This window comes from Orycteropus afer, unplaced genomic scaffold (assembly GCF_000298275.1).
Source record: "Orycteropus afer afer isolate SDZICR_OR568_19922 unplaced genomic scaffold, OryAfe1.0 scaffold00015, whole genome shotgun sequence".
NCBI classification, from domain to species: domain Eukaryota; kingdom Metazoa; phylum Chordata; class Mammalia; order Tubulidentata; family Orycteropodidae; genus Orycteropus; species Orycteropus afer.
Window position 1 is genome coordinate 12,948,511 of NW_006921602.1, and position 11,582 is coordinate 12,960,092.

The window sequence follows — 11,582 nt, forward strand, 5'->3', positions numbered from 1 at the left end:
TATCTTCTGTATCTGTGTTAATTGGTTTCCCTTTTCTTTGTTGAAGAGGGTCTGTGCAATCCTTCTGCCTAGTCCGCCATCTTGCCCCGCCTCCCATCGTTGCATCTAGATGGCAGCTTGCTAGCTTTTAAGATTCCAGTTGCTACTCGCCAAAGTAGGAGGTAGAACAATGTTTTGTATAGTATGTTATGCCATTTGAGCTTGATGGCCCCTGCAACTGTGGTCCCAAGCCCGCAGGTTCAACTACTCGGTCGCTCTGGGTAGCTGGCTGTGACCAAGCACTTTCACCTCCTTTTGATACTTCCTGCATTATTCAGTATTTTGCCCATAGAATCCTTCAGTATTGCAATTTGAGGCTTGAATTTTTTTTACAGTTCTTTCAGCATGAGAAATGCTTAACATGTTCTTCTCTTTTGGTTTTCTAACTTCAGGTCTTTGCACATTTTGTTCTAATATTTTACTTTGTCTTCTCAAACCACCTTTGAAAGCTTCTTTTATTTCCAGCTCCTTTATTTCATCATTTCTTCCTTTCACTTTATCTACTGTATGTTCAAGAGCGTGTTTCAGAGTCTCTTCTGATATCCATTTTGATCTTTTTTTTCTTTCTTGTCTTTTTAATGATCTTTTGTTTTCTTCAAATATGATATTCTTGATGTCATCCCACTGCTTATCTGATCTTCAGTCATTAGTGTTTAATACATCAAATCTGTTCTTGAGATGATCTCTAAACTGAGGTGTGATGTACACAGGTCATCCTTTGGCTCTTGTGGACTTGTTTTAATTTTCTTCAGCTTCATCTTGAACTTGCATATGAGCAATTGATGACCTGTACCGTAGTCAGTCACTGACCTTGTTCTGTTTTGTTCTTGTTTTCACTAGAGGGTTTAAGAAAATCTTTTGGAGGTAAGGCAGATTGTCATTTTTTATTAGCACTTTTCTTGGTAAGATAATGAGTTACTTTTATTGTAATTATGGGAATGAGGGAGGCCAAAGAACATATTCAGATTGTGTGCTTTGAATTCTGATTTGAAAGAAATTTGCTGTGTCCCATTAATGAACATTTTGCAAACATTCCATCATAGGTAAACAAAATAGTTAATATCTTACTCTATTTATCACTTTTCAATTTTATGTTAAATTGACTAATAATTTGATATGAAATTGTTTTTACAGCATGTTTGTGAATCTGAAGACAGGGAAGAAGTCGTAGTATGTGAACTGTGTGAATGCAGTGTTGTCAGCTTCAATCAGCACATGAAGAGAAACCACCCAGGCTGCGGGCGCAGTGCAAACCGCCAGGGCTATCGCAGCAATGGCTCCTATGTGGATGGCTGGTTTGGTGGTGAATGTGGGAGTGGAAATCCATATTACTTATTATGTGGCAGCTGCAGAGAGAAATACTTAGCCCTGAAGACCAAATCAAAGACAACAAGTTCTGACAGGTACCTTGAAATTGTATAGATTTCCAGACCCTCTGAATGAAGAGTATAAAGCATCTCTTTTATCTTAAGGCATGGATACCCTAGCCTTCTTTATGTGAGAAGTTACTTTTGACCTTCTGAAAAGTCCTATCATCACTGAATTGGGACAGGAAGCATGGAAAGGGGTGAGGAATTCGTGTTCCCACCAGAGCTGGAACCCTATGAGAATCTCAGAGTCTAGGGCGAGTGGCATGGCAACAGGTCCCTTACTTGAGTTTGCTTGTGTTGAACTTTGACTTGTGGGCAAATTGTGGTTGGGACCCTTGCCTTAACCTTCAGGAGGCTTAAGGTCAATTTCTTCCTGTTTCTTCACCAGTTTACTGGTATCTTAATTAAGATTTTTTCTTCATGAAGATACAGGGTTTTGTTGTTGTTTTAACTAAATGAGCTTTCTTGAAGATACTCTCTTGTCACATCCTTAAATAGCAGTTCTGGTGAACAGGTTGTTTTGCCTTGTCAGCTAAGAAAATCTTTAAAGCTTTCTGGAACAAGTTTTTATTAAAAGAGTTGTAGGTGACCCAGAAATCTCTCTAGTATTTGGTAAAATAGTCAGTTAATTTTGTAAGCATGTTTGTGTCTACATTCCAGTAGTTTTTTACATTAGCCTATAACATGAAATACACTTTTTTATTTTGTGTTGCTTTATTAATGACCTTTTAAAATGTTCTAATGACTTAATTTGCATTTTTGGGTACTAACCATTTTATATAAAAACACAATGTTCTTCATGTTTGGTGCAGGTACAAGGGACAAGCTCCAGATCTAATTGGCAAGCAGGACAGTGTGTATGAAGGTAGTTGTTTGTTTTGAGAGCTTCTTTATTTTACATGTATTTTTATATGTATCCTCTGCTTAACATCTGTTACTAAAATTTACCTTCATATGTGTGTGTTTGTATTTATGTACATGTTAACTTAAACTTCCCCCAAAGCTTAAGGTAGCTTGATAGCTTCAGCCCTAGCTTAAAGTCAAAAGAAAAGGACCTGGGTTCAAATACTAGCTTCACTATAGAATGTTAATTTCTGTTTGACATAACTTTTTTTTCCCTAAATGTAGTCCATTTTGAATTTTCATTAAGTGAGGAAAGTGAAAAAAAAAAAACATTGAGGTAAGCATAAATTATCTGGAACATTCATTTACTTGAAGCAACTTAATTCTTAAAGATTATGGACAGGGAACAAACTCTTTATTGGCTCCATGCCAATATTTCTTATTATTTGACATCTCCATCACCAGGTGTAACATTTGCTGTTACTTTAAATGGATTTGAGTATCCTGACTCCTCTTTCCCTTTGTCTCACTGTGTCTCAGGAGTACAGTTTAGTTGGATCACCAGGAGATGGTGCTGGAGTTCATGTTGTGGATACTGGAGTTAACAGTGCATAGTATCTTAGACATATTTCACAATAAGTATTACCAGCAAAGGTATGTTTTACTGCTGTTCATCTACCATACATTTATTTATTTAAATTCCAGAAGACTGGGACATGTTGGATGTCGATGAAGATGAAAAGCTAACAGGTGAAGAAGAATTTGAATTGCTTGCTGGGCCACTTGGTTTAAATGACCGGCGCATTGTACCAGAACCAGTTCAGTTCCCTGATAGTGATCCACTGGGAGCATCAGTAGCAATGGTCACAGCCACAAACAGTATGGAAGAGACTCTGATGCAAATAGGTAAACTGAAATGCTGATTTGCATTGATTTTATAAAGTCTCTCTCAATTTGTTTCTTAAATAGATAAACACATAAGAATTCAACATTATTCCGTCAAGTTTCTTTAGCTAGTTGTTTTAATATTTTGAAGGCATATATAATAGTAAGTTTTGATTTTTTGAAGGAAATACTGAAGTAATAAACTGAAGTAATAAAAACATACAAAATATAAGTCAAGTTTTTCTTTTCTTTTTGCTTTGTGCCATGAGAATCTGGAACTGTTTAAAAAGTGTTTTGTACTCTTTCTTTTGGATGAGAGAGTATGGTAATTTTTATTACTGAGGATGCAAAATAAAGAATTGGAGCAACATTTGTTTGCTTAGCTACCAAAAGGATATTTAAAGCTTTAAAATTATTCAAATTAAAATATTTAAAGCATATTCATATTCAAAAGCATATTTTAAAAGTTACATCTTTGCTGTAACTTCAACAGAAATAATGATTGAGCAAAATAAAACAAAAAAATTATTTAGAATAAAATTTCTCCTATACAGTTATTCCCTGACCCTGACTTGAACAACTGACATACTTGAATTATGAAGAACCTCATTATGACTGTCTTTTTTTTTTTTTTTTTCCTTTTGTACATCTTACTGTTAATAGTAAGGAACTCTGGTGGCACGGTGGTTAAAGCATTGGACTGCTAACCAAAAGGTTAGCAGTTAGAACCCACTAGTTATCTGCTCTGTGAGAGACAGATGGGGCAGTTTACTTCTGTAAAGATTTACAGCAGTGCGGCAATTCTACTCTGTCCTGTAGGGTTGCTGTGAGTTGGAATCGACTTGATGGCAGTGGGTGGGTATTATTAATAATATGTACTGCATACAATGTTAAAAGATATCTGTAAGTTTATATGTAATGTTTCCAATCCCAAAAGACAATGATTAGATTTATAAAGATACTGATAATAAAAGGCAATAATAATGAAGTTTTTGATTTATATCAGAACTTATTTAAGATGAAGTGGTTGGAAGGGAACCCTTTTGTGAGTCAAGGACTACCTGGTATAGACTTATACATAACTATTTCTCCCAAGAAATTTTCTGTGTTACAAAGCCCCAGATGAGCAAGACACATTGCATAGTCTCTGATTTGCAGTGGGTTTGTACTCTGAATTGTATTATGTGCAATCTTTGCAACATTGAGATTAGGTAAAATGTGGAAATATTTCAGTAGTATGGATTTATTTTTTTCTTACCTTGCTTGAAAACTAACAGAATCTTGTGTCTTTTAGGTTGCCATGGCTCTGTAGAAAAGAATTCCTCTGGGAGAATAACATTAGGTGAACAGGCAGCTGCCCTGGCAAACCCTCATGACCGGGTGGTGGCTTTAAGGAGGGTGACTGCTGCTGCTCAAGTTCTTCTGGCCAGAACCATGGTCATGAGAGCACTGTCTCTCCTCTCAGTCAGGTAAGCATTGTCAAGTGATGCTCTGTTAGCTTTTAGTATTTATTACACAAGACTCTGGTACTGTTGAAGAGGATAAGATAGAAGTTTCAGAAACTTGAACATGTACTATTACTTGAAAGAAGTTAGACATAGTCATCATTGTCATTCATTTATTCATTCAGTTAATGCTTGGCTCTTTTGGTGGAAAATGATGCCATTAAAGTAGCTGAGTAAGCAGCATATTTTTTTTTTTTTTGTGATATGAAATAGGAAACTAAGGCTGTTGATCTACTGGGTAGGGGGCAAGCATAAAAGGTCAAATTAATTTTTCTGCAAAGTTAACCAGCTGTTTAGCTGAATCAGCCTGCAGATTCTGCCACGGGGACTCTTGGCCATGTTTACATTGTGATGTATAATGTGCAAATGGTAGGGGAGCCAAGAATACCCATATTTAAGAAATGGATTAAGCAGGAGTATTTATCAGCAAATCAGCAAAGGTAGAAGGATGCTGAAGGAAAAAATTAGAAAAAAATTTAGATAAGATTGTGGCATATTGGCTCAAGGATAGACAAATAGACCAAATAGTCCAGAAACTGACCCACACATATATAGGTAGTTGATTTATAACAACAGTTTACACTGCAGAGCAATGGGGAAAGGGATAGTCTTTTCAGTAACTGGAGTTGAGTCGTTAGTTATCCATATGTTGTTGTTAAGTGCTGTCGAGTCGGACCTGACTCATAGCGACCCCTCCTTGGGTTTCCGAGGCAGTATCACTATGAAAATAGATTGCCCCATCTTCCTTCCAAGGAGTGGCTGGTGAGTTTGAACCACCAGCCTTCTAGTTATCCATATAGGAGGGAAAAAAAGGATCTTGGTCCCAACTTCACACTATATAAAACAAATCATTCCAAGTGGATTTTACATCTAAATGTGAAACATAAATCAGTTAGAGCTTCTGGAAGGTAATATAGAATATTTTCTTGACCTTGGGATAGGTAGAGATTTCTTAAGTCATAAAAGGCATCTACCATAAAGAGAAAGATTCATAGATGGGACTGTATTAAACAAGTTTTGTTCAGCAAAAGTCGCTATTAAAAAGTAAAAAAGGCAAACCACAGAGTGGAAGAAGGTAATAGCAATGCATATAACCAACAGAGTATGTAAATAATTCATTTATATAAATCAATAAGAAAAAGATGATGACCCAAAAGAAAAATGGGCAAAATACAATAAGAAGTGCTTCACAAACGTGGATCCTCAAATGGCCTATAAGCACAAATAGGAGGTGATCAATCTCATTAATCTTCAGAGAAATGAAAAATCAAAACCACAATGAGAAACTACTTGTACATTCACCAGAGTGGCTAAGATTAATGAGTGGGAAAAAAATAAATAAATAAAGAGAAAACAAAACATGAGGAAGTGAACAACTACAACACTGCTGGTGAGAAAATAAATTGGTGAAAAACTATTTATTTGATAGTACCAACTAAAGCTGAACAGCAGTCCACTCTTGGCATCTATCCAACAGAAATGTTTGTGTATGTACACTAAAAGACATATACAATAATGTTAATGGCAGTACTATTCATAATAACCCCCAAACTGGAAACCACCTGATTGTCAGCTGTAGAATGGGTAAATTAATTGTGATAGGTTTCATTTATATGTCAATGAAAATGAATAAACTACTGATATAATGCAACAATGAGGCAGTGGTGGTTCAGTGGTAGAATTCTCACCTTCTATGCAGGAGACCTAGGTTCAATTCCCAGCCAGTGCATCTCATGTGTAGCCACTGCACTTCTGTCAGTGGTGGATTGCATGTTGCTCTGGTGCTGAACAGGGTGCAGCAGAGCTTCCAGATTAAGACAGAGTAGAAAGGCCTGTCAATCTTCTTTGAAAAATCAGCCAATGAAAACCCTATGGATCACAACAGTCCAGTCTGCAACCAACCATGGGGATGATGCAGGACTGGGCAGTTTTTCATTCTGCTATGGATGAATCTGGAGTTGATTTAATGACAATTAACAATAACAACATAATGCAAAAACATGGCTGAATCTTATACACAGTGATAGTGTATAAGATAGTGTATAAGTAATAGTGAGTGAAAGAAGCCAATAACAAAAGAGTACAGTACTTCATTACTTCATTTATATAAACTCCAGAAACAGGGAAAACTAATTTATGGCTAGAGATCAGGATAGTGGTTACTTTTGGGGGCATAGTGACTGAGAGGGGTTCTATGGTAAGCTTCTGAGGGAGCTGATAATATTCTATTTCTTGATCTGAGGGTGGTTACACATATTTCTTCTGTTTGTGAAAATTCATGATTAATGAACATTTCTGTATCTTATATTTCCTCAGAAGGAAGGTTGGGCAATCTACTTCCATAGTGATAACACCTTGGAAACCCAAGGAGGGGTCGCTGTGAGTCGGGTTTGACTCGACGGCACATAACAACAACAACAACAACAGCATACTTTAGTAGTTCAGTTATTCTTCAGTATAGATCACTATTTATTAAAATGAAAAAAAAGGTGTTCAGGTAACAGTTTCCAGCTTGCATAATTATTTTTGGCATTTCTTACAAGACATCTATGACTAGTGCTATGGCTTGCCTTTTATCCTGGTTGTTTTTGCTATGGATGATATGTGAGGATCCAAATTTTCTTAAGAAGTCCGTTTTCTTCATCCATCTAAAATGTTTTCCATTTTTGGCAGTGGCTCCAGTTGCAGCCTGGCTGCTGGTCTTGAGTCTCTGGGGTTAACAGATATCCGAACACTGGTTCGATTAATGTGCCTGGCTGCAGCAGGGAGAGCTGGCCTCTCTACCAGTCCTTCTGCCATGGCAAGCGCCTCAGAACGCTCACGAGGTGGGCACAGCAAGGCCAACAAGCCCATCTCTTGCCTAGCCTATCTGAGCACAGCAGTGGGATGTCTGGCATCCAACACCCCTAGTGCTGCAAAACTGCTGGTGCAGTTATGTACTCAGGTAAGCTCATTTTGATGCTTTTTCTGTCCATTGCTTATATGTGCCTGATTCTTGAGGAGCCTTTTGAAGTGAAGTCATCTTTTTGTTCCAAAATTATATATATGTAATTAAACCTTTTGTTCCACTTGCCTCTTCAGAACTTGATTTCTGCTGCAACAGGTGTAAATCTAACCACAGTTGATGATCCAATTCAACGAAAGTTTCTACCCAGCTTTCTCAGAGGAATTGCTGAAGAGAATAAGCTTGTAACCTCCCCAAACTTTGTTGTAACTCAGGCCCTTGTGGCATTACTGGCTGACAAAGGGGCTAAACTGAGACCTAACTATGATAAGTCAGAAGTTGAAAAGAAAGGTAAGTTTCAAATTATTTAAATACATAGCTTTCTAATGAACTTGACTCGTGTTTAAAAAAATGATGTTTTGGTGCTGTGTGTGATGATTGGCATAATGTGTTTAACTCATAAAAGTTTAAGTTTAAATCTAAAAGAATGCATGAATACATTTTCATTGTGCATGGAAATATACTAGAAAAGTACTAAGTTAGTCTTGTTAGATTATAGTTTAAGTCACTAAAGATAATAATTCTGGTAGATACCTTTGTAAAGTTTAGATAAAGTGTTACTTTTCTCATTGTCTTCAGAAAATAACACTTTGAAGAAGCTGCTTAATCACTACTGCCTGCTTTTCCCTTCATTAGGACCATTTGGCCTAGAGAAATGAGCTTTTTTTTAATCCATCAACCCATTAACTGGCTTCTAAGATCACTTTTGAGCAGTAGAAACCAAACTCTTATTCTTAAGGACATGCTGCCTCTGTCTGGGCCTTAAAGTGTTTCCTGTTGCATCCTCAGTTTACTGTGTTAGAGCAAGGACTGTTGATTAATATATATATATATATATATAATGTACAATTGCAATGAGTCAGATTTATTATATAATTTTATGTGAGATGAATGTTTTATACCTTGTATGCATATTTTAGTGAATGATTGCTTATAAAAGTGCTAATACTTAAAAGATATGGGTTAACCCATTTTTTTTCCTTTACTACCACCAGCTCTCACCTGGGCATCATTTCATTGTTTTGTTTAAGCAGGTTTAATTGCCCAATTGTATGCCCATCCTTCCTATGATCCTTCTGCTGTAGGCCCTCTGGAGCTGGCTAATGCCCTGGCAGCCTCCTGCCTCTCCTCTAGGCTGTCCTCACAGCATAGGCAATGGGCTGCTCAACAGCTGGTGCGCACTCTAGCTGCACATGACCGCGACAACCAAACTACTCCACAGACACTGGCTGATATGGGAGGAGATCTCAGAAAATGCTCCTTTATCAAGTTGGAGGCTCATCAGAACAGAGTATGTATTCTGACCCTGATGGATGGTAATCACCCTACGTAAGATAAAATAGTGTCTGTTTGTCTCTCTCTTACTAAATTACCAAGATTTTCTGGTTATTACCAATTCTTTCTCTGTGAACTGGGTTAACATAATAGTTTACAAATGGGAAAGTGAGATGGAAACTAAGAAAACCAAAAGAGTAGCCTCACAAAAGATGAAAGCTTGTATATGTGAGAGCAGATGAAATTAGCCTCTTTTTTTTTTTTCCTAAATTGTGATTTGGGTGAAAGTTTATAGAGCAAATTCACTTTCCATTCAGCAGTTCACATTTTGTCTCATGACATTGACTACAATTCACCACAATATAATAGTTCCCCTCCCACTTCCTCCCCATAGTTACCTCTTCCCTGTGTCCTTCCCTGCATGCACTCCTGTCCCCTGAGCTATGTCCCTGTGCATACACAACCCTTCTATTCTCCCATGATTATCTTCTCCAAGGAGTGTATCTACCTCAGGTAAATGTTCAACTCCTATGCCTGTCTTTTGTTTGGCTGGAACCCACAGGCATGGGTTCAATTCCAGACCTGAAGGGCAATTAGAGGCCATAGTCACAGTAGCTCTGTCAGGCTCTAACAGACCAGCAGACCTGGTCCCTTTTTTTTTTTTTTCCAAAATCGTTTTGAGTTTTGTTCCACATTGTTCTCCCACTCTATCCACGATCTCTTACATAGATTCCCCTCCAGGTGGTTGACAGTGGTACCATCTAGTTCTTCTGGTCTCATAGTCATATAGGCAGAGGACTGTATGATGTACCAGTCACTTGGACTAATTGTTTGCATGAATCTTTGGTTTTCTTCATTCTTCTTTGCTCTGGAGGGGAGAGACCCATCGTTGCATCTAGATGGCTGCTTGAAAGCTTTTAAGATCCCAGTCACTACTCGCCAAAGTGCCAATTGAGCTTGATGTCCCCTGTGACTATGGTCCCGAGCCCACAGGTCCAACGACTTGCTCCCTCTGGGCAGCTGGCTGTACCCAAGAAGTGACTATAAGCTTGTCCTTTGTCAGCACTACTATACACTTGGGAATTCTTATAGAACATAGCAATACACTTGTAGAAACATTGTCTGCCAACCCTATACATGGTCTTGGGTACACTCCCTGCAGCATGTTATAGTTGTTGTTGGTATGTGCCCTCGAGTCAGAACCAACTCATAGCGACCCCTCCTTGGGTTTCTGAGGCAGTATCACTACGGAAGTAGATTGCCCCATCTTCCTTCCAAGGAGTGGCTGGTGGGTTTGAACTGCCAGCCTTCTGGTTAGCAGTCAAGTGCTTTAGGCACTACGCTACCAGAGCTCCCCACTGCTGCATAGACATACCTAATAATTCAGCTTGTCCACCCATCTATCTACCCGTACATCCATGTTTGCCTTCACTGACAAAACCGTACTGTATGTGCAGAAGGGTTCATCTTTGTTGTCTGTACCTCCCATGTACCTACTTCTCTATGTCTTCCTCTTCCTCAGTGCCACTGTGTTGATCACTCCCATTTGGTATATTGTCCTTCTCTTCACCCAAATCAATACTTGTCTCTACCTATCCAACAGTGTTCTCTCCCTTCCCCTCCCACCCCTGGTAACCAACAAAGAAAATATCCTTCCATATATAAACCTTTCCTTGACTTTTTACAATAACAGACTAATACAATATTTGTCCTTCCGTCAGTGACTTATTTCACTCAGCATAATGTCTTCTAAGTTCATCCACATTATGCGGTGTTTTGCAGATTCTACGTTATTCTTTAAGGTTGCATAGTATTCCATTGTGTGTATGACCGTAGTTTGGTTGTTTCCATCTTTTGGCTGTTGTAAATAGTGCTGCAATGAACATGAGTGTGCATATGTTTGTTCTTGTCCTGGCTCTCACTTCTTTAGGATGTATACCTAGTAATGGAATGTTGTTATTATGTGCCGTCGAGTCGGACCTGACTCATAACGATCCCTCCTTGGGTTTCTGAGGCAGTATCACTACGGAAGTAGTTAGCCCAACTTTCCTTCTGAGGAGTGGCTGGTGGGTTTGAACTGCCAGCCTTCTGGTTAGCAGCCAAGTGCCTTAGGCACTGCACTACCAGAGCTCCTGGTAACGGAATGGCTGGGTCAAATGGTGTTTCTAATTCCAGCTTTTTAAGGAATTGTCATACTGATTTCCACAGTTGGTGTACCATCTTATAGTTCCACCAGCAATGTATGAGAGTCCCAATCTCTCCACATCCTTGCCAGCATTTGATATTTTCTGTCTTGTTGAACTTTACTCCTAGTGCTGGGACAAGATGATATCTCGTTGTTTTGATTTGCATCTCTCTAACGGCTAAGGATCGTGACCATTTCTTTGTATGTTTGTTGGCTGCCTGAATATCCTCTTTGGTGAAGTGTCTATTCATGTCTTCTGCCCATTTTTTAATTGGATTATTTACCTTTTTGTTGTTGAGGTGTTGGAGTTTTCTATAAATTCTAGTGATGAGTCCCTTGTCAGATATGTCATTACCAAATATTTTTTCCCAATCTGTAGGTTCTCTTTTGACTCTTTTGGAAAAGTCTTTGGAAGCACATAAAAATTTAATTTTTAGAAGGTCCCATTCATCTAGTTTCTCTTCTGCTGTTTGGCT

General features: G+C 38.3%; 1 protein-coding gene across 1 annotated transcript in view; it reads left to right on the forward strand.

Moving 5' to 3' along the window:
- Window positions 1–11,582, forward strand: part of HERC1 (HECT and RLD domain containing E3 ubiquitin protein ligase family member 1) — a 191,859-nt gene that overhangs the window by 128,921 nt on the left and 51,356 nt on the right. Inside the window, exons 44-50 of the mRNA XM_042783232.1 lie at window positions 1,174–1,442; window positions 2,222–2,274; window positions 2,958–3,158; window positions 4,432–4,606; window positions 7,316–7,586; window positions 7,724–7,937; window positions 8,732–8,937. Of these exons, the coding sequence (XP_042639166.1) occupies window positions 1,174–1,442; window positions 2,222–2,274; window positions 2,958–3,158; window positions 4,432–4,606; window positions 7,316–7,586; window positions 7,724–7,937; window positions 8,732–8,937 (1,389 nt within the window). The remainder of the gene's footprint in view (window positions 1–1,173; window positions 1,443–2,221; window positions 2,275–2,957; window positions 3,159–4,431; window positions 4,607–7,315; window positions 7,587–7,723; window positions 7,938–8,731; window positions 8,938–11,582) is intronic.